General features: G+C 45.5%; 2 protein-coding genes across 8 annotated transcripts in view; both read left to right on the top strand.

The window, feature by feature from the left end:
• The window catches only part of slc4a11 (solute carrier family 4 member 11), a 29,272-nt gene extending 4,932 nt beyond the window's left edge, over positions 1–24,340 (top strand). Inside the window, exons 2-21 of one of the 7 annotated variants that reach the window (XR_015068359.1) lie at positions 5,987–6,040; positions 6,226–6,342; positions 8,404–8,447; positions 9,243–9,471; positions 12,681–12,762; positions 13,138–13,261; positions 14,180–14,389; positions 15,103–15,187; positions 16,637–16,762; positions 17,106–17,219; positions 17,874–18,006; positions 18,084–18,157; positions 18,497–18,725; positions 18,808–18,914; positions 19,662–19,827; positions 20,776–20,949; positions 21,328–21,523; positions 21,670–21,839; positions 22,265–22,397; positions 22,502–24,340. Coding sequence is in view for 6 of the 7 variants with exons in the window: in XM_085932389.1 (XP_085788515.1) it covers positions 451–487; positions 5,987–6,040; positions 6,226–6,342; positions 8,404–8,447; positions 9,243–9,471; positions 12,681–12,762; positions 13,138–13,261; positions 14,180–14,389; positions 15,103–15,187; positions 16,637–16,762; positions 17,106–17,219; positions 17,874–18,006; positions 18,084–18,157; positions 18,497–18,725; positions 18,808–18,914; positions 19,662–19,827; positions 20,776–20,949; positions 21,328–21,523; positions 21,670–21,839; positions 22,265–22,331 (2,538 nt within the window). In the remaining variant the exon portion in view is untranslated. Of the gene's footprint in view, positions 1–262; positions 488–5,986; positions 6,041–6,225; positions 6,343–8,403; positions 8,448–9,242; positions 9,472–12,680; positions 12,763–13,137; positions 13,262–14,179; positions 14,390–15,102; positions 15,188–16,636; positions 16,763–17,105; positions 17,220–17,873; positions 18,007–18,083; positions 18,158–18,496; positions 18,726–18,807; positions 18,915–19,661; positions 19,828–20,775; positions 20,950–21,327; positions 21,524–21,669; positions 21,840–22,264 lie in introns of those variants that run through there. The other 6 variants (XM_085932392.1, XM_085932389.1, XM_085932391.1 and 3 more) reach the window with 6 other exon arrangements.
• A 264-nt stretch (positions 24,341–24,604) lies between these two features.
• Positions 24,605–27,334, top strand: part of rpia (ribose 5-phosphate isomerase A (ribose 5-phosphate epimerase)) — a 3,622-nt gene continuing 892 nt past the window's right edge. Inside the window, exons 1-8 of the mRNA XM_085932702.1 lie at positions 24,605–24,967; positions 25,355–25,415; positions 26,086–26,141; positions 26,216–26,275; positions 26,513–26,577; positions 26,662–26,730; positions 26,798–26,939; positions 27,185–27,284. Coding sequence (XP_085788828.1) covers positions 24,911–24,967; positions 25,355–25,415; positions 26,086–26,141; positions 26,216–26,275; positions 26,513–26,577; positions 26,662–26,730; positions 26,798–26,939; positions 27,185–27,284 — 610 coding nt within the window. The 5' untranslated portion in view covers positions 24,605–24,910. The remainder of the gene's footprint in view (positions 24,968–25,354; positions 25,416–26,085; positions 26,142–26,215; positions 26,276–26,512; positions 26,578–26,661; positions 26,731–26,797; positions 26,940–27,184; positions 27,285–27,334) is intronic.

Genomic DNA, 27,334 nt, shown 5'->3' with positions numbered 1-27,334 from the left:
TATTTCTTTTCCGTTGAATCCAGTTCTTTGAATAATCAAAACAGTAATCGACATTTTGTCCAATTTTTAAAAGAGTTGCCTGGGCGTTATCTTGTGACCATGGGTTGATTCACCGAAGATTCCAACTTGCAAAAAGCAAGCGATGCGGAGAGGGAGGCATTAGGACCCGAGGAGCGCCTTGGCGGCGGCGGCGTGTGTCAGTCTGGGCTGAGTCACTGCGTGTGCGCGCGAGTCAGTCGGCGCTGAGCAAGCGAGAAGGTGATGTCGCGCGCGGAGGGCAACGGCACCATGATGGGTTGACTGTGGGCCGGGGGAACAGACGGACGGACGGAGGGAGGGAGGCAGGCGGTCGGACACTCCGTCGGAAAGAGGAGGCGTGTGCGCAGGGTTGCACACGCACGTGCGTGTGTGTGTTCCACTTCCACGGCCGCCACTGCCACGCGCTCAGCTATGGAAACCAACAAAGTTCTTCATTTCGTGCCTTTGGGTAAGTGAAGCAGCACCTCCGCCGCCTCCTTCTTTGGGGAGAACCTTGGGGTTCCCTTCCTGGTCAAACCAGAGAGCCCCCCCCACGCTCCTCTTCTGCCCCCGAATTTGACCCCCGCCCCCCCTTTTTTTAAACGCACTTCCACACCAGATGTTTGTTGTTTTTGCTCCGTATGCAACTGACTCATTTGACTTTTTCTGCTTGGAGGGGGTCTTCCAGGAAAACAGCCCCCCCCCCACACACACACACAAAATGAATGCACCCCCTCCCTACTCCGTCTTGTTTATGTCAGGAGGCTGACAAACGTCCTACCTGGCTAGCAGGAGCAGCTGGAATGCGGAGAAAAGGCAATAATGCACTTTCTCGTGCGCGTGTCCGCGTGCACGAGCGTCTATCATTGCGTATGAGTTTACGTGCGTGTTGTGACTTCCTGTGTGTGTGTGTCCTCTGAGACTCAATTTGGAGGTGCGATGCAGCTACCTCACATCTGTTTTGGCTGGTAAGGTATCGTGTGTGTGTGTGTGTGTGTGTTGTGTGTGTGTGTGTGTGTGTGTGTGTTGTGTGTGTGTGTGCGTGTGTGTGTGTGTGTACGTGCTCGTGTGTGTACGTGCTCGTGTGTGTGTGCGTGCGTATGCGCTAGGATTATGAGTGTGGACACCAGCGTGTCCCTTGCATAATATTGCTGGCTCATTTGCATATCAGTTGCTGATGACGAAAGCTCACGTTAGCCACGTGTCGGATGATCTCATTAACGTTAGCACCAATGCTCTCGAGGGGGCCACGGTTGGCCTTTTGACCTCTAGTTGGCTGGCACACACCTGGAAAGTTGAACTGCAATCCAGAGCCGTAGGAAATTGTCTCTTTCGAATTTAATCACACAGGACATGCTGAACATCACATTTTAGCATGCTTAACGGCCAGATATGTGTATAAAAAAGAAAAACGTTCCTCTAAAATTTTAAAATAAAAAAAATAAAAAAATGATGAAGAAACGAGACCGACATTTCACAAACAGCCACTATAAATCAGATTAATAATTTGCACATGGTGGTTGAAAAAAAATCTTTACTGTTCTTGTATTTTAGTCAGGAATTGTGATTATTACTACTACTAGAACATCTGAACTTTATTTGGGGCCACTCCCATTTAATCTGTGTTTACTTTCTCCATGGAAAAAGATTAGAAATTATTTATCTTGGTGTCATTCAAACGGGTGTGTAGACTTTTTATATTCACGTTACTATTTGTTTAATATTGCCAAATATTTATCCCTGAATTGACAGGAGAATCGGTAGATACTCGATTCTAGAAAATATTTCGCCGCTGCAGCTTTTCTCTGGTCAACCTTTGTAAGACTTGTTGCTGCCAAAAAAGCCAAAGAAAAAGTCTACCGCATGTATCGATTTCATTCTTCGCATAGATGACCTCCACGCTCAATGTCATTGACACTCGTTCAAGGTCACCGCTCGAAACAAACGCGCACACACACACTTGACGTGCATCCACTTCAGTTTTTATTCATTCGAGTCAAATTATATGCAACAAATACGTACATGAATATAAATGTGAGCGCACCGCCTGCTGGCAAGTCATAGCACAGCGTCACATTGTCACCCGTTTCACCGACACATTCGTGCATGTGCACACGTTAGTGTGCATAAAACCTGAGAGTGTCGTTCATGAAATTCAACTACTTGAAAGAGCCGCTTGTGCGTGTGCACCGCTTTCATGTCCCGTCTCATTATTTTTGTGGGTCTATTTGCATGTATCATAATTTGGATGTGTGTGTGCGTTTGCATCCTTGTATGTGTGGGCGCAGTCGCGTGTGCCAACGTGACTCTGATCTCTGATCAGTATTCACCGCTGGCAACGCGTCTCACGCACCGCGGCCGACGAGCCGCCATCTGCGTGCATCCAAATGATGATACAGTACACACGTTATTATGTGCAGAAAAAATTTAAGAGTTTGAGAAATGAGACAAGATAGCGGCATGCGCACTCGCATGGGTTTGTAAGTGACGCACGCATATTCAAATAATTACACGCGCGTTCATCTGAGAGATTGCATCATCTGAAAACAAATTCTTATGCGCATGTTGTTTTGGTTCAAGTTTGAATTTTCAAAATGTTTTGTTATAGCCTCTTATCGTTATGAAAATTAGACGGTACTTGAGGATTTGAAAATTTGTGGGGATTTTTTCACAGGACATTTGAAAAAAATTTGGAGAGTTTGAGAAATGAGACAAGATAGCGGAATGCGCACTCGCACGGGTTTGTAAGTGACGCACACGCGCGCATATTCAAATAATTACACGCGCGTTCATCTGAGAGATTGCATCATCTGAAAACAAGTTCTTATGTCCTTTTGTTCAAGTTTGAATTTTCTAAATGTTTTCTTATAGCCTCTTATCGTTATGAAAATTAGACGGTACTTGAGAATTAGAAAATTTGTGGGGATTTTTTCACAGGACATTTGTATGTGCAGAAAAATTTGGAGAGTTTGAGAAATGAGACAAGATAGCGGCATGCGCACTCGCACGGGTTTGTAAGTGACGCGCACGCGCGCATATTCAAATAATTACACGCGCGTTCATCTGAGAGATTGCATCATTTGAAAACAAGTTCTTATGCGCATGTTGTTTTGGTTCAAGTTTGAATTTTCGAAATGTTTTCTTATAGGCTCTTATCGTTATGAAAATTAGACGGTACTTGAGAATTTGAAAATTTGTGGGGATTTTTTCACAGGACATTTGTTGTTTTTTGGCGCTAAATTTGACTTTAGTCAGAATTGAGTGGCCAAGTCAAGTTTTGTGGGTAACTTAGGTGTAACCACAACAAATTTTAGCAATTTTGCAATATTGCAAAAAAAAAAAAATCCTGTGGTTCTCGTCCCTTGACCCAATTTGAAACACAGGTCCCTCATTTTTACAGCGGGATGACAAATTTCCACAATTTTTTTTTGTTTTCTTTTTACACTCAGAGAAACTTTTCCGAAGGCTGATTGCAGACGTGACTTGTAAAGAATCTGTAGAAAATGTTGGCTCGCTGTCTTGTTGCTATCACATTTTCTATAAACAGTGCGAAACTCATTGTTACACATGGAAGACAGTTAAAGAATATTAAAATGTGACTCAGAACGTGGCCTGGACTGCTAATAATGCTTTTATGTGACACGACACAAGCGTGCTACAGGCGTGTGTGTCCGTGTCCGTGTGTGTCTGTGCTTGCGTGTGCGCGCGCGCGGCGAGGGAATTCCTGCTAATTGCTCGCACATTCTCTTCTTGCTTCGCCTCAATTAAATCCAGGCGCCAGCAGCGTCTTCTTGCCTCCATTGCTCCCCCCCCCCCCCCCCCCTCTCCTCTCTCTCTCTCTTGCCGCCGCCACCACGGAGCGCAAAACGCTACCAGCGCAAAAGCCTGGCCGCTCCCTCTCTGGCTTGCTTGCCGCTTTTCATTTGTGCCGCGCCGCCTTCCTTCCTTCCCGCGAGGAGAGCCCGCCACATGTTGTCACGTCGAGTCCGCACCGCATGAAACGTGCGCGTACATAAGATGTAACTTTGGCGGTGACAGAAAAGCACAGCAAGTCCGCATGACGCGCCAGCCATTTTGCTTTCAGCTCGTCGCAGTGCAGCCGCCATGCAAATGTGAACGTGGCCTTCACAAGCAAAGTCCAAAATGAATTCGCTCGAGTCAAGGCAACAATGTGCGTTCTTGACCTTGGGATGTCAACATACTCGTTGCTGCCTGGCGCTTTTTATTTGAAAGCCTTTCGAGAAAATTTGCCTTTCAAAATCCTATGAGGGTACTTTGGTTATAAATTAGCTTTGAATGAAAAACGGCATTAGAACGAGGGCGCATGTTTTTTTGTGGTGAGCTGTAAACAAAACAAAGTTTCGACAAATGTCGCCTCGTCGTGCTCTCTTGGCGAGTCACTGAATCATAAACGGAGTTTAGCTGCGAGGGTGCGTCGTTCCTTCACAATCATACTTTAGGGGGAAACAAAAGTTCTTTTTTTTTCTCTCTTTCTTTCTCATCGCTACTGCCGAATCACAGCACTTCAAGGTTGTTGGGATGGAAACATCGATCAGATGAGGCTCCATTCAGCCAGTGCTAAAAATCTGTGGCGCTTCTTCTTGTTGTCAATTAAAGTGGTTGGTTGCCACGCTAAGCTCGTCAAAACATCACGAGGGAGTCGTGCAACCGCAAAATGTAGACCTAAAAGAAAAATCATCTGCTTACGAAACCAGGGAGAAAACTCTCACGATCGTTGCCATGGCGACCACACGGTAGATGTTTTTCTTCTGTCGTTTGTTAGGGCGAGCGCTAATGCTACAACTTCACAAATGTTGGGGCAGTGATAAATGAGTACAGTTGTAGCATAAAATGTGAAAAACATTGAATATAATAATAGTTCATATTTGCCAACTACAGGGATGTGAAGCCTCCCACAATCTTTTGTGGTGTCGACATTAACAAGTGGTTGCTCCACATTGTCGCTCGCGTGCCTCCACTTAAGTCATTCCCAAAAGACTGTCATGAGGTTTCTTCACATGTTGGCAGATGTCCAGACAGGGTCGTTGAGCTCGAGTGAATTTCATCATCGTACAGTGTGACAGCTGCGACACTTTGGCGAGGTTAAAGTGAAAATTACCAGCTTAGTTTTTTTCCCCCACCGGCATTTCTAAAATGTCACCTTCCAGGTCGGCGACATTTAAAGCGACGTTAGCGTTCGTGCTGACGTACTGGCGAACGGGTCAGTTTCTTCCGAATGAGTGCACGGCAGCCAGGAAAAAAAAAAAAACATCACCACCTTTAGCACTGATTCATGAATATTAAATATTAGGGTTCGTGGCTAGTAAAAATGTTTTCATAGATTTTGGTCAGGCAAGTCAAACCATATGCTGTGCAAAGTAAATTCAAGTCAAATTTTGACTGTTCAATTGTAGCATGTAGCGTTAGCCACACTGCTAATTAATTATTGGTAAAACATGGATGTATGTATTGTTAGTGCTAGCAGGTCATCTGACTGAGCTCTGCCGCAATTTTCTTTGCGTTCTTAGTACTAGCAGTTCACGTTGTGGGTCAAGTTTGGAACGTTCTCATCGTGACCCTGTTAATCCGTAAGGAGACCAATCCTAACATTACATGCCAAAACAGTCCAACCATGCTTTAGCAGTTGCGTGAGTCTGGAATAGGCGCCCAGACCATCAAGCATATCCTCCGAGATCATGCAGCCTGAACAACGCTGACTTGCTGAATGTGAATCAGAACACCCTAGAAAGGTTACCTGTTTGGCGTGACAAGCTATGATGATGATGACCTTGTGGATGTCGATCACATTTTGTTTTCATTGCTAGCACTAACAGGTCACTTTCAAGGACCTCGCCCCAATGCAATGATTTTGTGGGCTCATAGTCATATTAAGTCTCGTGTTGGTGTTTTGTTTCCTTTATGATCACACCAACGTGGAACACCCCCCTTGACATCTTTTTCCTTCCAGCAGAGGCGCCTCCTTGTGGCATGTCCAAGAATGGATACTTCTTTCAGGAAATGGGTGAGTTTTAACTAGATGAACTGTCTCACATACAGAGAGAGAACGTGATGACAAAGACATGTGACAAATAGATGCGAAGACACTAAATGGTAGGCTGGTTAACATTTGAACAGAACATTTGAGGACAGAAAATGACATTTATTTATTTACCTAAAACATCTGACGTCGTGTCTTGGTGTCCTCAGAGCTGAGGGAGGTGGAGCCGGACGAGGAACACGAGGGCCCAGGGGAAGTCCAGGACTCACCCATCACCTCCGCAGATGACGTCCATCTTTATGACAACCAGGTCACACCTGGACCAGGTCAGTGTAATCACTTAAAGAGGCTAGCTCTGTAAATAAGTGCTAACTCAGAGAAGCTAACACTGTTGTAGATTCACTTTGAGATGTAAACAAAAAAAAATATTTGAAGTTAGTTCCAAACTGGGAGCATTTGGCCTCGGCGGTGGGCTTTTAAGTTGTTTTGACTCCTTGGTGTTGCCTTCTGATTGACGGCAGTAAAATTAGCAGTATTATTTTTACTGCTGTGGGATGTTGCACAATGGTGTGTGTCTTCTGAGTGGCTATGTAGGTCAGCATCTGAATAGTGGGTTCGAAAATAAACTGCAACCAAATAAAAGACAGACACACAGTGTTAATAACTAACCCTAGCATGATATGACAATATGCTATTTTAAATTGTTTCTGACATTTCAAAAATGCTGGAACACATTAATAGCATTTCCATTGACATCAATGGGAAAAGATGTTTTGAGACGAGTCATGTGACCGCTGGTGTTTTGGAATGGCTGCCAGTTCGACACACGCCCACACTCACGCACACACAATCACACACAATCACACACACACACACACACACACACACACACACACACACACACACACACACACACACTTGCTTTCCGCTGCCGTTGTCGCCTCGTTTTTTTCCCTCGACCTTTTCAGCAAAGACGTGCATGGTGTCTGCTGGATGTTTAACTGCAGACGAGCTAACGCTATGTTATGTGTCCAAGATTAATGGTGGCGAGTCAATGATGGGATGTGAGGATGCGTGCCGTTAAACCCCGTCACCGTCAAATATTATTGACTCATCATTTTGTCAAATATGATTGAGTCATCCATTTGTGGCACTCGGTTGAGCGCAGATTTATTGTTTACCCAAAGGTCGACGCGCAGATAAATCTCACGCTTTTCTTTTTGCACGGGATGAAGTTGACTTCATGTTCCTTTTTATCTTTTAGCGACGTCCTCAAAAGCAAATTGGGACAATTCTGGATCGATATCACAATTCTTGGTAAAATAGCACCATTACATCCTTTAAAAAAAATAAATAAATGCACCCTTCAATTTCTACGGTGTCACTAGTCGGTTCTCAAGACTTTACAGTTGGAGTGAGTTTGAATGTGGAATGTCATGAGTCGGTTTCTCCCTTGATGACCATCCTTCATTGTCGCCATTGTTAAAAAGGATGACTCAATGTCAGCTGAGGCGTGTCGCTAATCGTCTTCTTCTATGGATGTAAAAATGATCTTCTTAGCATGCCCGCCTGACAGCAATTAGAGCGTGGTGTCGACCAGCCAGGCCACGTGCGCCCCCCCCCCCCCCTCCAAACACACACCACCACCCCAACATGCCGGTCACGCAGCAGAGACGACGTCTTCCCTAAGCTCCCATTGATTCCCCGACAGGCCACGGAGGAAAGCCCGCGCTAAAGCTAATAACGTTGTCCCCCCGCTAGACACTAAGCGCCCTTACGTAACAGCGGCTGGCATGAAAGGTTTTCCCCCAGTAGTCAAGACTTTTTTTTTTTTTTTGTCTTCTGTTGCCGCAGAGCTCGGAAACACGTGCAGATTAAAAGCCTTATCGGAGAAACGGCCTCGCCTCTCAACGATCCCTCCTCGCCTCCTCCTCGTTCTTGTTCTTTTTGGCTTTTCAGAGGAAAAGATCTCCTCGTTGTCTTGATTTCTCAACCTGATTTGCTTGAAATATAGGCATGATAAGAATTCTTGAATAATCTGCCCAAGCCACTTATGATAGTTTTGCCAAGCACATAAAACCACAGCTAACGTGACGGCTGAGGCATATAGCGCCTCGTAAAAAAAATGTAGTTGAATCATTTTATAGTGATGTCAACCAATTGCTGTTGTTTAAATTTGTCTGCTTAGTTTATAAATTTGCTCATCCAATTTTTATCTCGGTGCCTCACCGGCCATGAATTTCAGCGCACATCTCTTGACTCGTCGGTAACTATCGTCGTGAATAAACGTAACTTTCCTTCTCGAGTTGTCTTGAAAACTTTTTGTTGTCAAAGTGTGTGTTGTCGAACATCCTCTCTAATTGTCTTTTGTTTTGCTCCCCGTGCAGAGAGCGACGACTCCGGCTGCGTGCTGCTCAACACATCCAGGAGGGTAAGCCTCCGGTGACTTTGTTGCTTTCGCGAGCTAGCGGGCATAGTGCTTGTTAACGGCAAAGCGCGACAATACAAAGTGCATGTCCTAACCAGGGACGTTTTTGTAAACATACAACAAACATATAACGATGAATGTCATCACGTTTGAATTTTCTGTTAGCTTGGAAACTGAACTTAGTTTTTGCCATTTAAGCACGCGTCGTCGTCAAATGAGCACTTTTAACATTTGTGTGCATTTGCTCACTGCAGCAGCTCCATGTCTTCTGCACACTGCTTTTGATCTAAAGATGTTATTTTCTTCCTGGAAAAAAGAATACGCGCGGTTGACGAGAACCCAAAATAGCCGCCCACCCGCGTCTCCAGACACGCAAACAAACACAGTGTGACAATGCGCTGTGTCACTATGTCTTCCATAAAGACGTCCTTTCATGTTTTGCAAAGAGCAGCGGGGGCTTTCACCCGTCTTCGGGATTTTTGCCAATCCCTCGATCAATACACGGGTAGGGGGGTGCTTTTTCTGTGGCGGTGGGAGGGTGGTTTGGATGGCTACGCTCATTATCGACCCGTAATCATCTTGCCGTCCATTCAAGCGTCTGTTGAAAGATTCTGATGCTTTCTTGGCTTTTCATCGAGCAAAGTACTGAAATGTCTAGAATGCTTTGTATATCTCCATCATATTAATCTCGGAACATCTTGAACTTCTTGGGCATTCCCACAGTCGCTATGCTAACGTGTAGCAGTGGAGTTGTTAAGTAGCTCAGCTAGCAATGCTAACGTGGTGTACGTCGCGCAGTATGTGAAGTTGATGAACTTCGAGGAAGAGATCCGCGCCCACCGCGACCTTGACGGCTTCCTGGCCCGTGCCAGCATCCTCTTGGATGAGACAGCGGCGTCGCTGGACGACGTCCTGAAGAGAATGCTGAGACACGTTGGACAGGATGACAACGCCCCAGAGCCAGGGTGCAACTTTGAGGACATCATGAGTTTACTCTTCACTGACGCCGGCGCGCAGGAAGTCAACGGTGAGTACCGTCCACCACTACCTGCACTAAATTCAATTTGTTGAAATTATGCAAATTATGCAACAGTTATCTTCAAGTATCTTTTCAAGTGACCACACTTATCAGCACTGATCTGAAAGTACCTCCTACTGTTTAGAAATACTTGAAAATGTCTGCGAATCTGTGCATCTCTGATGTTGACATAAAGACTTGACCGCTATCGCTCAGAAATGATGTGATCGTGTGTCCCGGAGGGATGTTCGCATCTCAACTGTCTCTTCAAGTGGATTTTAACTCCAACTCTGTGTTGTTGACAAGAAACAGATTTGTTAATCGACGCCGTTAGCCAAGGTTCGCCGAGGTGACGGCCGCTCGGCATGTCGCGGCACGCTCTGCGTCCAGCGGGACCGTTGGGTGGGCGGCGGGCGACGCGTGGGCCAGGTGCTAATTGAATGGTGTCATCCATTGCTAGCTGAGCTACTCAAACGGCTCTCCAACATGGCAGCCACCTCCTTCTTGTGAGGAGATGCTCTTCATGCAAGTCTTTTTTTTTTCCACCTCAGCGCCATCTGCTGGATGGTGTTTTGCAAAATCACTGCACTCAGTGAAGGGTACAAGAAAAAAAATGTTTACTGGAATATTAATGGGAAATACAAGCGCTGTCACACATTGAAGGTTAGTGTAGCATTTATATTTCCTCTGCGCAACCTTTTAACAGGGGTGGAGATGCACTGGAATAACCCTCCCGTTAGCTCGGAGCCAGTGGGCGATACTTTTTAATTCGGTCCAAAAACCTGAGCAGCTTTTTCCTCCTGAGGAAACATCTTAGAGCAACAACAACAATCATGGCCGACGCGAGCCAGCCAGGAGCTAATTAGCTGCGCCAACACTGCAGCTGTGATGTAACATTTTGTCAGTTATGCAAGCAAACATGCTACCGATTTGCATGCAGCCAAATTAGACACATATCGACTATGGAAATAACAGCCAGTTAACAACAAATTTGCTTGTGGTCACCTGTTGCCGGGCAGAATTCACAGAAGCTCGCGAAAGGCAGCCTAAAAAAGTCGTTCTGGGGATTTAAGATACAGCAGGCCTCCATTTCCCAAATTTTTTTTGTCCCTGTGCCCATGCAAAACTGTTTTCCAATATAATCCAAAGTGTTGGTTGGGCCACCGACACCACACAAAGACATCATCGCCTAGTTAGCGCAACTACAGAACTTTGCCTAGAGCGCGGCGGTTGGTCTGAGCAGTCAAGAGCAAGAGTTTGTCATGATTAGAAATTCAATGGGGGGGGGGGGGGTAAAAGCAAACTCCTGTTGGACCCAGAGATGGTTGTTAGTCTGTGATATTTTTTTGCTTGGCGCTCGGATGATTATTTTGTCGTGGTCACGTGAAAACCTGTTGCCGGGCAGAATTTGTGGGGCTCTGTATTAACCACAAAAGAGAAAATGTTGAAACTTTCTTTTGACCTGTGACTTTATATGCCTCCTCTTTCTTCTTCTTTTGTTTTGCACGCAGACAGTTTTGTTTTCTTTGATGACGGTAAGCAACCACAAAGTGTCCAAATATTCTGACGTCATTTCTTTGCTGCCGTCACCATCACTGTCGCCATCCATCGCGTCGCCATTCCACCCGTGACTGTTCATCAACGCGCCCATCTGCCTGAATCCATCTTCTGCCCGGAGTTATGACACATTTGAGCCTTTTATATTTTGGTCATGATAGTTTGCAAGCTACTTTCCGGTTTTCTTGGTAAATGTTTTGTCATTGCGAGTTTGCACGACACGTTAGCGTCCTCTTTATCATTTGTCGGTTTTCTGGGGCGGCGAGGTTACATAACTGCAATTTAGCGTAGCATGTCAGTGCCACTCGACCTCGCCTCCATGCTACGTCCTCGCGGATTTGCACCCCTCTCGACGACCCCCCCTTCACATACACACTCATCAGTGTGGCATGACATCATCGGCGTGCCGCGTGGTGATTGGCCCGTGATGTATGCTTCCGTCGCGAATAAGTGTTTCATCTGCCACCTCGTCTCATTTAATCACCTCCTTCACCGGGCCTTCCGCCGGCCACGAGGGAAACCAATCATTCTTCTGCGTGTGCGTGTGCGCGTGCGCACGTCTGACAGACAGTTAATCTCGGTGGCTGCATAAGATTGTGGGCTTTTATTGAGGTCACCTCCAAAGATGCACCTCAACCTCCAGCCAGCCAATCCGACGCATATCAGAAGCCACGTTTGGGTTATTATGAGACGAATTTGAAATATGAGGCCCAGCCGGGACGTTCTCGTGAGATTTTCAGCAGGATTTCAAAAAGGCTGCTTTCAAAATAGTTCTGGAAAGCAAAGTAAGCAAATTAGGATGGCAACATTTCAGACCCAAATTAGTAGTTAGTTCAGGGGTGGGCAAGGATTGATGTCAGGTATCAATAGCAATGCCCGATATCAACTTGTGAAAGACCGATACCGGCCAGCGATAGTTCAGGGGAAACAGGCTGACGTGGAGCCAAAAAACGATATTGAATGTTCTTTGGCTCCTCTCATCTTTTGTCACGGTGCGCTCAGAGTGAGCTGACCTCAGCAAAGGCAGCAAATATCAAACTGAAAGCAAATCTCCTCTGCGTGACTAATCGGCTGTAGTCCTCACTCTACCACGTGGCCTTGGTTAGACTTTCAAGTTGGCGATTCGAGACAATTTGGTTTCAAATTTGGGACAGAGTTTGGGCTTCGAGCGTTCCACGGTGAGCTTTGAAGCATTACTTTGGCTTTTAAATTGGGCCCGTTAGTCCAAATTCTTGCCTGATTCCTGACGGAGGTTTTGCCATGCGATACTAATTGAATTGAACTAAAATCTTCCCCTTCAGCTTCTCTTCTTTTCTTTCTTGTCGCTCGCGCTGGTCTTTTATCAACGGGTGGCGACCGCCGTTCCGCCAGGGGTCGCCATGGTGACGGATGTCGTTCACCGCCGTGAACGCGATCCGCTCAATTGGCTGAGGCGCGGCACGTGGTGGGAAACAAAATTAGGATTTCATACGAGGATTTGAGTTCCAAACAGAACATGTGAGGAAGTGCTCGGCTGTCAAATTAAAATTTGAACCCGGTGGTACGGTTTCAAGTCTGGATTCGGGTTCCAAACCAGGCTTTGAATTTGAAGGATGAGTGGGCGCCCGCATGCTCATCTGTATTATATGTTCTTCTCACCTGATGGTTGTTGTTCCCATCAGTGCACCTTTTGTCCGAGACCATCCAGGGTGTGACGGCCACGGACACGGGAGTTCACTACCAGCAGTCCTGGCTCTGCATACTGTGAGTGGCCGATGCGCTTGCTTTGATGCGCCGCAAGGATTCATTGAAAACCACCCTTAATTGAAGCGCATCGATTCGAAATCTCAATTAGGGACGACAAAAATAAAAACCACGAGATTGTTCCAACATTCCAAAATGGTTTCCATGAAGTCCAAAATCAAACCGAGCAGCGTTGGACAGAAATTCTACACTGTCTGCGTCCCTTCATGCCAACGCAGCCTTGGCATTCCTTTTCAATTGTGTGTGTGTGTGTGTGTGTGTGTGTGTGTGTGTGTGTGTGTGTGTGTGTGTGTGTGTGTGTGTGTGCGCGTGTGTGTGTGTGTGTGTGTGTGCGTGTGCGTGCGTGCGTGCGTGGCTGTATGTGTGTGTGCGTAGGTGCAATCTGAAGAACCTCCAGCGGCGCCACGTGTGCATCTCGCGGCTGGAGAGGCCTCAGAACTGGGGGGAGAACTGCTGTGAGGTCCGTTACGTCATTCTGGTCCTGGCGCCGTGCAAAATGGTAACAAAAAAAACCATTCAATTCAGCTGCTTGTCTCATTAGCATAATGTGGGGGGGAAAAATATCTTTGAATGGTGGGTTTTTTTGTTGTTGTATTTTAGTCGTGGTCATCTGCAAAAGTTCATTTTGAAATGTCCGCTTTCCTGTTTTTGAGGCAGATTTTGAACTTCCTCGCTGGCTGTTTTTGAGCATTTTGACTGCACACTCAAAATAATATGTTGAGTGATTTGTCTTTGTTTGAGTCCAAAATGCTTGTTTTCCCTTTGAAAGTGTCCCACAGCGAGGGATAAAAAAAAAATAAAAAATCAAATTAACTCGGACACTAATGTTAGCATTGAGTGAAGATAGTGACGGCGGCTTCATGTGCGCCTGTGAGTGAGGAGCTGTTGATCAAAAGGTGACTTTTGGTGCAAAGCTGTGAAATGTGGATGAAGTATTAATGAAAAATTCCTTTCATGTCAGTTCTTGTCAGTGGGCTCGTTCATATTTCAACATGGCGGGAAAAACATCAGGAGGGTTTTGGATATTCTTTTTGGAATATTGCCTTTTTTCATGGTCCATGCGCGTGGGGGGGGGGGGAGTGGTCACTGTGGTGGGATTTGAAAAGGGGGTTTGTAGCTTAAAACGTTGGGAGCATTTCACTGGGTGAGGGGCTGCAAGGGGGTGTATTGCAAAAAATGTCGCTTAAAATATTTGCGTCAGGATGTGGAAGTTGTGACTTGAAAAGTTTGTTTAGGGGTGCAGGAGGGGCGAGTGGGGGGATTCTCTTTTGAGATAGGGTGTTTACATGTTATTGAACATTTACAAGGGAAAGAAGGTGCACCAACTGTATGGACTAGTTTTTGATTTCACGGGGGGATGCACCCGGTAGTTGCTTGTACATTAACCCCGATGGTTTGCGGCCATTTTGCCCTGCAGAAGAGCACCAAGACGGCCATGGAGCTGGGCAGGACATTTGCCACGCTCTTCTCGGACATTTCCTTCCGTCAGAAGCTTCTGGAGACCAAAACCCAGGAGGAGTTCAAGGAGGCCCTGGTGTTCCAGCGCCACCAGCTGACGGCGGCCAACCAGCAGCCCACCGCTCTGGGCAAAGAGGAGCCCGCCCCCCGTCGCTACAAACCCCTCAAGGTGAGCGCGCCTCTTCCCAGATCGGCGCCCCGCACACCTTTGAAGAAATGTCCAAATTTGGCCAACTTGCAGCAATTCCATAGCTTCCTTGTGCTAAAGGGCCCGCAAAAACACTCTGGGCTCCTTTCCGTCTCTTCGTCTGCACACATTCATTCCAAGGACCTGACGGTGCATACTTCACAGCCCTGGCACACACGCACTCGCATCACGTTGACAGTTGAGGGCTCGCAGACATTTTCCGCTCGTGTTTCCTCCATTCGAGCATGTCGGGTGTCCTTCCTCGGGCCCGAAAACAAAAGAACAGAAATGAAAGGAAAGGAAAGAAAAGAACGAGTCATTTAACAAAGGAAAGTTGCACCGGCGATGACAAAGCAGAGGAAGGATGATGGAAAGAAGGGCACGGATAAAAAAATAAAAAAATATTCTATTTAAATTAATTGTATTTCAATGGAAACTTGCCATGTTAGTCTATAATGTAACAAGATAATCCTTGTTTTAAATACATTTTGGAATGATTACGTCATACATAATCATACCAACAAATGATAAATAGTTCAACAGGATGATTGAAGTGAATGCATTCAACTAAAATGAATTTGACGATGTTCGCTGTTGCTCGTTGCCATGTCGACGGCGTCGAGCCACTTGGGTCGTCCCGCTCCGTCGGGTTGCAGTGACCTCGTTAACAACTAAACCCCTCTTTGTGTTTGTAGTGTACAGACTTCTTCCTAGCGGGCCGCGGGATTTACGAGGACCTGTGTCGTCGCCTTCCTCTCTACGCCTCCGACTTCACAGATGGTAGGATTCGCCCGCCGCCTGTGTCGTTGAAACTGAACTAAGCTAAGCTAAGTGTCAGTAAGCTTTGCGTCTGTGACATGTTAGCCTCTTCGTAGCCTGACGCTAATATTGGCACGTCACCATGATGGTGGTATTATTTGTGCCACCTGTGTCGATCGGAGCATGAACAAGCAATGGTTTGCTAATATCAATTAAACAAGAAGCCCAAACCACGAGCTATGCATTAACAAGGGCTCGCTAGCCACATTATTGCCAAATAATATGCCCAAAATGAATGCTAACCTGCCTCCTGTGCCTCAGCAACTTAGCCACATTATTTAATGCTATATTTTTTTTTTATGTTAATTTTTTTTCCACCTCCATGTTTTGTGTCACACACCGTCAATGCGGGAATCGAACTCACGGTGCCGACACAAGACGAGTGTACCCCTATAGTACACCAGGCATGTCCAAAGTCCGAACCGTGGGCCAAATCCGGCCCTGTCTTAAATTTGACTGTCCCGAAGCATCGTGTCATAAAATCAATAATATATGGCCCGCTGGCACTGTCGTGGGGACCTGTGCACCCCGAAGCGAGCCACACAAATGCAACACGTATGACGGGTACGCGCACATGAGCGAGCGCTCATGATCGGTGTGAGCGTGTTCTTCCCTATCCCTTCCCAGTTTACGCACACACAGGTGTCCGTTTGCAATATCATTAGTAACACAGACACTTTCTCATTCAAATATCTGCTACACACGAAAATGCAAAATAACCCACAGACTACTGGTGAGAGCTCGGTCTATTTACTACTAACTCTACAAACACTACCGTGTGTCCACGCCGCCCGCTCCCGGTGATTGCAAACAACAAAAAGACTATGGATAATTATTTTGTGATTATAAAGTATTTTGTTGTGTTTGAAGTTAAAATAAAAAAGATAAAACAGAAAATGATCTAATTTGGCATGATACAATCTGGCCTGTTTACTGCAGTCGAAACACCAATATCAGCCTTTTTATTAATGCAATAATAAAACAAACTTAATACATGTAATAAAAAGATCATTCAACTTTCATAAAATCGTTTGTATTTAGTTTACTATTATTTTAATCCTAACTATCCTGGTAATGCAATTGACAATAGATTCTCATTCGCAATATCAACCTATCTTTAATTTATTATTATTATTTTAATCTTCCTATCTATCCTGATAATGCAATTGACAATAGATTCTCAGCTAACTTGCTTCGTATACTTAAGTGCCATTAGTTTGTGTTCCCAGATCATCTGAGTCGTCATCGCTACAGGCTAACCACTTGCTAGCTAACTAGCTACAGTCTTCAGACCTGATTGTAAACACCTCTAACTGTGGGAAATAATAGGAACCAAAGTTGGATACAAACTCATTTACCAAGTGCGTGTCAGCTACATTGGCATGATTTTGTGTGTGTCTCCCCCTGCAGGCATCGTGGGTAACAACAAGACTCTGTTAAAATACATGACCACGGCTATCTTCCTGTACATCGCCATCCTGCTGCCCGCCATTGCGCTTGGTTCGCTCAACGACGAGAGCACGCGCGGCGAGATCGGTACGCTACCAACAATAGCTCACCAAGCACCACTGACTGCACAGTCGGCCTGATGACTGTGTCTTTGTTTTCTGAGCTGCCGCGAATTTAGCGAGCGCTTCTGTTTGACTGCTGTCGTCACTACGAGAAGACAGGGAAACATGGAGCCTGCAGCGCACACACACGGGCACGCACGCACACACACACACTCACTCACACGCGCGATCGCCATAAAAAATGGGTTTAATTTTACGACTACGACTGTTACATTGAACGTATCTCTTGGGAATATTTTGCCACATTCTCACTCAATATTCCATATCTAACCTGTCTTATCTCTGCTTGTGCACGCGTGCTTGTGTAGACGTGAGGAAGACCATCATCGGGCAGTCCATTGGTGGCGTCATCTACTCGCTGTTTGCCGGTTCCCCTCTGGTCATCCCGTTGACCACCGCCCCCCTCGCTATCTTCATAAGTGGTACGTCGGGTCGTGTCTGTCTGTGTGTGAATTTGAGTAGCAAAATGTGTGTTTAGTGGGGAAATTTATGAATGCAAAAAAAAAATTAGAATGACCACCAAAGTATTTCCATAAATCAGATGACTGTTTTTCAATTTAAAAATTATGGCCAAAACAATGGAACTGAAACCTAAAATTCATTATTTTTTGGGTTAACAACCAGACACATTTATAAATGTAAACAAAAAATAACTAGCCAGTGCCCCTCCTCCCCAAAAATCAACAGTGTTGCAGTTGTGTTGATGTTGATTGTTGGTGCTCCCGTTGAGCGCCTCACGTTAGCCGCAGTGGCGGCCGTAAATAAGAATCCAATTTGATACATAACAGTTTGCTCGGGCACCCTGCAGGTTGACCAGACGGCCACTGGCTTGCATGCGCACAGGAGCACACAAACGTTCTGGGCGGCGGTGGTTTTCCCTGGAATTTAAAGCACCCTGGCAACTGTGGCGCATCCAACCTGACTCTATAATGTTAAAAAAAAAATGGAATTGGAGCTAGCTGTTTGCTTACATAGTCGGTCAGGCCTTGATGAGCACAGCAATTTCGTGAATTTCAGGCACAAAGCTCCACGGAGTGTCCGCATAACTCAAAGAATGCTAATGTGATTGTTGGCAGTCATTCGCGGTGTCTGCGATGATTACCAGCTGGACTTCCCAGCTTTCTACGCCTGCATCGGGTTGTGGAACTGTCTTTTCCTCATTCTGGGAGGCGTCTTCAACCTCAGCCTGGTCATGAAGCTCTTCAAAAGGTGTGCACATGCCAAGAAAAAACAATCAACATTAGATTTTTCAGACTTTTTATCGCCGATTTGTGTTGTATTTGCAGGTCGACAGAGGAGGTGATTGCGCTGTTCATATCAATCGCATTTGTGGTGGACGCTGTCAAAGGAACGGTGAAAAGTGAGTAATATGTACTAGCACTAATGCTAATGACATCTGGGTATGCTAAATGTCCCGCAGCCTGTCACGTCCCCTCATCAATATTTGACGCATTTTAATTTCCTCAAATGGAGACCTCGCTAGCCAGTCCCCCATTAGCATAACATTAACCTCCAACGCTGCTAATGCTAATTCATTCTGCATTTGGATACTTTCGTAACATTGATGAACGAGCACCATCTTTTTAATAATCAGTCCCGATGAAGCGGCGTCCATTTTGTTGCAGACATTAAGACACCAATTTGAGGAGGCATTAGTCATCATCAGAAAAAGTCAAGCCCAGTTCTGCCGTCCTTTCAGTCTTCCAAAGGTACTACCACCCGCCCACGCTGGGCAACGGCAGCACAGCCAGCGAGTCGCCGCACGTTGCCGCCATGGGGGGCAACGGGAGCGAGTTGGGCATGGTCTCTGTGCTGCACGTCCTCCCCAACTCGCTGATCAACTGCACACGCGAGCGGCCCGTCTTGTGCCTGCTGCTCATGATGGGCACGCTGTGGATGGGTTACACACTCTACCAGTTCAAGAGGAGGTATGCGCCCGCCAACCCTGGACTGGCATAGTTGGGACTGATGATGACATTGCATCTTTGTGTACGTGTGTTTGTTTTTCAGTCCGTTCCTGCACGCCAAAGTGAGGGAGGTGTTATCCGACTGCGCTCTGCCCATCTCTGTTCTTCTCTTCTCCTTCATTGGGTCATACCTGTTCAGCGACATCGAGCGTCAGTACTACTTTCTGCTTTCGTCTCATCACACAAACACCTTGGCCAGAAAAGTGCATTTTTAAAAAAATCATAATATCAAAACATTGAATCTTTTTTTCTTGAGAAAATATGGTTTGTCAAAAAACAAAGTCAAACTAACATCACGTAAATGAATGTGCCACTACGTTAGCTTATCATTGTGTAACTTGAATACACACTCGTACGTGCATTTCTGACACATACAGGAACACACAAACACGTTCAATGGAGAACAAGGTGAGGACTGCGCATCAAGTGGGGCATGCCAGACCGAGGGAATTGAGCGGCAATATCCGCCGTCTGCCTTATTATTTATGTTTGTTTTGAAAATGTTTGTTATGAGAATGTTTATTTCATGGACGAGAAATGCGAGCGTCTGTTGCGTGTCCCTTGAGGAGCGCCTCAAGGCTTGGCTGCCCTACAAACACTCATCGAGGAAGAAAAACACACACACACGTGAAACACGTTTTCATTTTTTACTGGCCCACCTCAAGGTCCTTTTCCTAACCCTAATCCTTCTCGAAACATTTCTTTGAAAAGAAATTGCTGAAAAAAATGACACTCTTAAAAATGCGACATTGAAAATGTCTATTGTTAGAAAAGGAAAACGAAACCCCCAGACTTTTTCCTCTTTAAATGTTTTTGTTTTGTTTTGTTTTTTTAACCCAACACTTGAAATGCAACATCATTATGACATATCAGTGCTTATTGTTTGTGTATGAGCAGTTCCAGTGTTTAAAGTCCACAACAAGCCAGCATTCAGCGTGGCTCCGTTGGAGCGCCTGACGGCCTTGAACGTGCTGAGCGCCATGGGCCTCGGCTTCCTGCTGGCCTTGCTCATCTTCATCGACCAGAATATTGTCGTGTCGCTCACCAACGCACCCGAGAACAGGTGAATACAAAGGAAACGCTGCTCCATATGCTAGCTGAGAGTCCCAGCAACCAAAACTGGAAGTACACATTGCCAAAATAAACCATGCAGCAACTTTGAAAATCGATGCTTGGGCCACTTACGGGAGATCTAAACAAAATTTGTCATTTGATGATGCTAGTCTTAAACCCAAGTCATTTGTCCCCACAAAGGCTTGCTTTTTTTTCTTAATGGTGGTAGTAATTGTCAGGTGGTTGGTTGCCTTTGCCTGCTTCCAAAGCCACCGAGGACCTTTGGTGCCGCGTCGCTTCGTTAGCGACAACTGAGCCACAAAAGTTGACATCTGAGTCAAGAAGCCTCGCAGCCAAAATAGGAAGTCTAACCTTTTTCTGCCATGCTGTCCATCCGTGATGGACAGACGTCCATTGGCCCGCCCGGAGGCTGCCGGTAGCGCCAGAGAATCCTCAAGTCAGCAATCGCAACAAGAAATCCCGTCCAAAAGCTTTCAAAAATGATGAAATTGGATCAGAAATGAACGGTAGTAAAAATTATTTAATTAAATTTAATATATTTGGTAGGCATGTCTATCATGAGTCTCAAGAGCCCCCAAAAACCTCAAGAAGTCCGCCATCTTGGTCTCGAGCGGCCATTACACTTCCCAAAGGTGTTGGCCCGTTGCTACCAAATTGAACGACCAAAGACAAATGCACAGCACCAAACTGGGAAGTTTGGCCATGGCGACCTGTTTGTTTCACAACGGGTGAGGAGAAAAAAAAAAAAAACAAGCTCAGCTGATTCAGGAGGCATGTTGCTCCGCTCGCTGGCACTGACATTGATGGATGCTGCGCCACATGTCAGCCACGCATGGCAGACCTTTTGTTTTTTGGTGGGAGTCAGTCAAGGGTGGAGACTCTTAAATGTGTCCATGACCTCCCAAGGTCACCGTCGTTCTTTTATGTGTTGTCGTAGGCTGCTGAAGGGCACGGCGTACCACTGGGACCTGATGCTGTCGGGCCTGATCAATATTTTGATGTCGGTTCTGGGGCTGCCCTGGATGCACGCTGCCTTCCCGCACTCCACGCTGCACGTGCGCCAGCTGGCCTTCGTGGAGCAGCGCGTGGAGGGAGGACACCTCTATGAGACGTGGGTGCATAGACGCGCGTAATTAGAACCAGCCTCTGTGTGACTACTTAATGTGTCCTCCCAAGTAAATGTAAGAAAAAGATTGGTCTGTCTTGAGGTTAAAGTTCAAATACATTTATTGACATTTCTAAAATTTTGGTGAGCCCTTAATTGGGCAAGAAGGCTTCAAATGAGGTCGGCATCAGCTGGACAGCAATATGTGGAATTTAGAGTCTTCTAGGTCTGTGATGGGCTTTTTTGTTTTCATGTTGGGTTGAGCGCAATAATGGACTTCCCTCTAGTGGTCAAAGTTGGAAGTAAAGTGAATGAATTTTCTCAGCGGCCTGCATATGAAAATTAGATGTCGTTGGGCCGCTGTGTGACACCATCCGTGTTCAGTATCGTGCAGGTGAAGGAGACTCGCGTAACGTCACTGGCCGCCAACGTTTTCATCGGCGTGTCGGTCTTCCTGCTGCCTCTGCCGCTGCAATGGATCCCCAAACCGGTTCTGTATGGGCTCTTCCTCTACATCGCGCTCACCTCCATCGACGGCAACCAGATGTGCGACCGCATGGCCCTGCTGCTCAAGGAGCAGGTGAGTAGTGCTGAAGGGGGTCCTGTGGTGTGGCCAGCGCTTATCATTTTACTCAAGTAGTTCCTTTCCGTATGGCCGGAGGAGGACAAGTGGAGGGAACTTAGTTTTCCGGCTGGGTCCTGACGTGTTTTCCCCCTTTGCCGCAGACGTCGTACCCGCCCACCCACTACATCCGCAAAGTCCCCCAAAGGAAGATCCACTACTTCACCTTTCTGCAGATGATGCAGCTGCTGGTGCTGTGCACGTTCGGCATGTACCCCATCCCCTACATGAAGATGATCTTCCCCTTGGTCATGATCCTGCTCATCCCCCTCAGGTGACGCCCTCGAACTGACCGACCTGAAATAAAATGGGAGAAAAGGGTGGGGTGGATCAGAAAATTAAAAAAGGTATCAAAGAAATTATTGTCAAACAAAATCATAATTATCAAGTGGAGAATAATTTTAAAAAGTCATTTAAAACCTTGTAAAAATAAGTGCAAGTAAAATTTCACAGGGTCTATCAGCATTTGCGTTCTAATCTTTGTGTGGAGTTCTTCAGGGATATGTGCGTGGTTACATTCTCTTCTATTCAGGTTGAAGTTACCTGTAGAAGTGCATCACATACTTACATTTCTTGTGTGTGTGTGTGTGTGTGTGTGTGTGTGTGTGTGTGTGTGTGTGTGTGTGTGTGTGTGTGTGTGTGTGTGTGTGTGTGTGTGTGTGTGTGTGTGTGTGTGTGTGTGTGTGTGTGTGTGTGTAGGAACAGGGTGCTCCCTCACATCATTGAGGCCAAATATTTGGACATCATGGATGCCCAACATATGTAGCCGCGGAGGGCGAAGGCGGCGCCAGTTGCAACCCAAAAGACCTGCCGTAAAAGGGCACAGAAAAAGGTTGGACCTTTTTTTTTTTTTTTTTTTTTTCCCCCCCCCTTCTCTTTTCTTATAAAACACCAAACCATGCGGGAAAAGTCCAACAGCGTCTTACATTCCGACAGGCCGCCCAATGAACAATTGGGCAACTCCCCGATTCACCGCAGCTGTTGTCCTTGTGTTTGCTTCAAGTTGTTGAACTACTGACATTTTGAAGACGGTGCAACGGCGCAACCCCTTTGTTCACACCTGCGTGTTTTGACACCATGCCGATGCTGGCTCCACGTGACGTGTACGTGCACTGTGCCGATGAGTAGATTTTTGTTTTTTGCTCTTCTTTCAAGCATTCCCTTTAACGTTCCATGGAGGAGGCAAGGCTTGGCGTCCTTACGAGTTACTTTCCATGTTTGCACCCGTTTGTCCCTAAATATACGGGCAACTTCCTCAAGGCAGCATTCATCATTTTTAGTTGACGTGGAAAACCACAGTACAGAACACAATTTGACACTTCATAACTCGTGAATTGATATCCTCGATCAAATTCAGCCAACATTTGTTTGACCAAAAAATATGAAGGGCACAAAATGTTGCGGTCAAGATTTCGTAAGGTCTAGCTTAAGCATGATGCTAGCCTTCCTGACCCTTCTCTAGCCCGTCTGTCGCATTCTGCCCTGACCTGCTAGCCTGTCATGTCTCTTACACATAACCCCCAAGCCTTTAGTCCCATCCCTGACTTGTGTTGCCCAAATCCTAACCTGACCCCCCCCCATCCTTAAAGCCTATGCCAACTGTAACGATAACCCACATTCTACTTCAAATCCTTCCTGTCTTGCTCCTGAGCCCAAGCCTAACCTAATGTTTGGAATGGAAAGCAAAACAAAACATATAAACACTATATAAATATTGTGTGTGATTATTTAGAATGGCAGCACAAACCAAATCATGTAGTTTGATGAGAATTCTCAATATATGGAAAAAAAAAAAAGCTTTGAATATTCCTTTATCTTTTTGTTTCTTGGAAGGAAATGCTTGTGTTGTATGATTGCGTTGCTCATCTTTTCCTGTGTTGGAAATGTTTTGTCTGCCATTTTGGCTTCATGTGTTTACAGACTTATCGGAAAACATTCCACCCCCTGGGAAGTGACGTGAAAAGCTTTTTAGAATGCGTCATTTTTGTTAAGTGATGTCACGTAATGGCCCCCAAGTTTGGATTAACGAGAGATTTGCACGCATCTCGCTTTTTCCTGCAACCCATCGCCAATTCACAGACGGTCTTCGAATGCAACACGTGACGTTTCAGCAATACTGTGTATAAAAGAATTATTTAAAAAAAGTCTCAGCGAGCTCTATTTTTGAAGATGAAGATAGGGGGAAAAAAGCTCCCCACGTGCATTCGCTTCCGTTGAACTACGCAGGAGGAATCCTTGGGATGGTCCTCGCCGTAAGAGGGAGGAAAACGAGGAGTCACATGTACTCGTAGAAACTTTTCATCATCCCAAATGTCTCTTGTATTTTTGAACTCCACTCTAAAGAGTTTTATTGTGTGTTGAGTCTTTTCTCTGTGCCCAATCCGGACATTCTTGAAAGTGTTTCCTTTCTTATTCAGTAGCCTACTTTTCTAACCATGAATGTATGGTTGTAAGATTTGTGTGTGTGTGTGTGTGTGTGTGTGTGTGTGTGTGTGTGTGTGTGTGTGTGTGTGTGTGTGTGTGTGTGTGTGTGTGTGTGTGTGTGTGTGTGTGTGTGTGTGTGTGTGTGTGTGTGTGTGTGTGTATGTATGTATGTGTGTATATATATATATATATATATATATATATATATATATATATATATATCGTTGTTACTATCTTTTGATTTGGGTTTCATTGAGTCATTTTTCTGTTGTGGGGAAAAAGAGCAGCTATATTTGTAAATTGGCTGGAATATGATGTAAACAATATTAAAAAAAATGTGTTGATTTATATATATATATATATATATATATATATATATATATATATATATATATATATATATATATATATATATATATATATATATGAAAAAAGACACTATCTCAAGCTGTTGCCAAATAAAAAGTAGTATCGTATGGGCTGTTTGGTTTTTTTCTTTGTTGTTTGCAAACGACTAACGTAATGCGAACCTGCCAATACCTTCTGCTTTCTGAGACTCCATAGACGCCAAATAAATTGCGCATTGTGAGGCGCATGCGCAGAAGGTCGGCCATCTTGGATCGCGAACTACTGAGACTCCACAAGGCGCAGGGGTAGCAGATCATTTACATTTTTCTCTGCCGCCTAGCCTCGCTTTAGCCTAGCGACCGGAAGTTTGCACGCCGCCAGACCCCAAAAAGCGGAAATGCTGCGTGCCGAACCTATTTTGAAGGGGAGGCGGGTGTTTGTGGTCTGGTCCTTTGAATTTTCGGGGTTGGATCGTTGTTACTAAAATCCAGCCTGCCTGCCACATCTTTTCTGCGTCCCGTCGTGTTGGTTTTGTCCTCGCCAGCGGTCCCAAGACAAGCACGTGTTGTTAAAATGGCCGAGGAGGCGAAGAAACAAGCCGCATATACCGCGGTGGACAACCACGTGCAGGTATGGTCTTGTTTACTATAATCATTGTCCACACATGCACAGTACATGTGCCTGTACTGTGCCTATGCTAGTAAAATTAGCCATCAAGACTAAACAAACCCATGAAGACTATTTTGTCAAACCAGATTTCTGAGGTCAGTTGCCATGTCTATCTTAACACGACCCATCTGTGAGACAGGGATGATTAGATGCATATAAAACGTTTACATACTCCTATTTTTTTCTGCCTCGTTTGGACTTTAATAGCCAAAGGTATGTTTAGACCAAACACAACTCTTTCTTAACACTGAAGACCCCCCCCCCTAAAAAAAAAAAAAACAGTTCAAAAGTCAACATTAGTGCAATAAATTCGAATAATTTAGAATGAATATATTTGCTGTCCAACAGAACAATCAGGTGGTTGGAGTCGGCAGTGGCTCGACCATCGTTTACGCAGTGCACAGACTTGGTGAGTGAATTATCATTCTGAAAATAAAGAATATCAAATCTAAAAGTAGGGATTTCACCCAAAGTGGCATATTCAAACCAAAATGAATGTTCTGTTCAATTCCAAGCATGAATCCTGTACATCCAATTGCAGGTTGATTGGTGAAATTGGTGTCTGGGGCATTTTTAGGCTTAAATATTTCCAGGAGCTTTGGGATTCTCCAATCGATGCCACTTTTCACTCATGTTAAATGGTGTAGGTAAAAAAAGTTTCACATTTTGACTGGGACTTTTTTTTACCCAATTCCTTTGGAAAAAGTTGTCTTCCAGAATGGTAGCAGCAAACCAAAATGGCGGACTTCATGTTCAATTTCAGTTTCCTTGAGACTTTTTATGCACAACTGTCACAAAAGTTGCAGCCAGTTTCTGGGCGACTGGTTGAACTTGAAGCAAATACCAGAGGCTGATGTCTTTATGTATTCTTTTCAAGGAAGTGCGTTTGAGTGGGGATCTTGTCTTGGGGACCAAAAATTGCCAAGTTGTCCGACATGTTGAGTCCCTCCAAAAAGCACTTAATTTCTTTGAAAGACAAGAATAAACATCACTCCCCTGGTTCTCGGCCCGGTAATGTGTCTGAATTTGGGTTTTTAAGCAACGTGTGCTTGAGTGTTTCAATGTTCTTCTGTTTTTAGCGGAGAGAGTGCGTGAGGAGAAGCTGAACATCACCTGTGTGCCCACCTCCTTCCAGGTTCATTTGGCTTTTCTTTGGCTTTCCAGCTAATGTAGCATTTCTGTTGATTGGCCATGTTTGTATTCTTTCAGGCCCGCCAGCTGATTGTACAACACGGACTGATGCTATCTGATCTGGACAGGCACCCTAAGGTATGACCAACGCCATCGTGTTGACGAGTCGGACACGTCTTTGACTTCCACCTAGTGGAAAAGCGTGTGTGCCCCCCCCCCCCGTATTCTCAATGAAAATAATTTAAACGTAACCAGCAGCAGAATAAAGGATCTAAAAAAACAACAACACCCTGAACAACAGACTACGTTGTCCGACATTTTTAAGAGACTCCTACTACCTGGAGGCATTGACAATGTTGTCCCTCTTGCTCTCAGCTGGATGTTGCCATCGACGGGGCGGACGAGGTGGACGCCGATCTGACCCTGATCAAAGGCGGCGGGTGAGTTCCACATCGCACAGCTGCTTCCTGCGCGTCCTTTGGCTCTTTTTTCCTCAAAAACGTCGACCACATTTTCTTTGTCAGCGGCTGCTTGACTCAGGAGAAGATCGTGGCCGGCTGTGCCCGCCATTTTGTCGTCGTCGCAGACTACAGGTTTGGATCCAAGATGGCCATTATTGATCCCGGGATTTCTCAAAATGCCTGCCGTCTCGTCTCTCAGGAAGGACTCTAAAGCGTTGGGCCAACAGTGGAAGAAGGGCATTCCCGTCGAGGTGGTCCCCATGGCCCACGTGCCCGTCTCCCAGAAGATCATCCAACTTTTTGGAGGAGAGGTCAACTTGCGGATGGGCGTCGCTAAAGCTGTAATTAAAAAAAAAAATCATTATCAAAAATGGGCCTGTTTGATGCAATTTCAAAACTTTCTTGAGAAATCATCGATACTAGTTGTACTTTTGCCATGTAACATAACAAATACAATGACACCATTTCGAAGCAAGACCGTTCTTTTTTGCTGTCTCACCAATGGTTAGCTTAGCCGCGCAAACTGTGCTAATACTCAACGTTAGGTGGAAATTGAGCTATGTTCTCTACTTTGTGGCTGTGTCAGGGTCCTGTGGTGACAGACAACAGCAACTTTATCCTTGACTGGAAGTTTGAGCATGTTCATTGCTGGAAGGATGTCAACGTAGCCATCAAGATGATTCCAGGTCTGGTGAATGTCAGGAACAGGCTTCTAGAACAGCACATTTGTGCAACC

Source organism: Syngnathus leptorhynchus, chromosome 15 (genome assembly GCF_054491065.1).
Source record: "Syngnathus leptorhynchus isolate UIUO chromosome 15, UIUO_Slep, whole genome shotgun sequence".
NCBI classification, from domain to species: Eukaryota; Metazoa; Chordata; class Actinopteri; order Syngnathiformes; family Syngnathidae; genus Syngnathus; species Syngnathus leptorhynchus.
The sequence above is the reverse complement of the archived record's forward strand: the minus strand, read 5'-3'. Positions and strand labels throughout refer to the sequence as shown.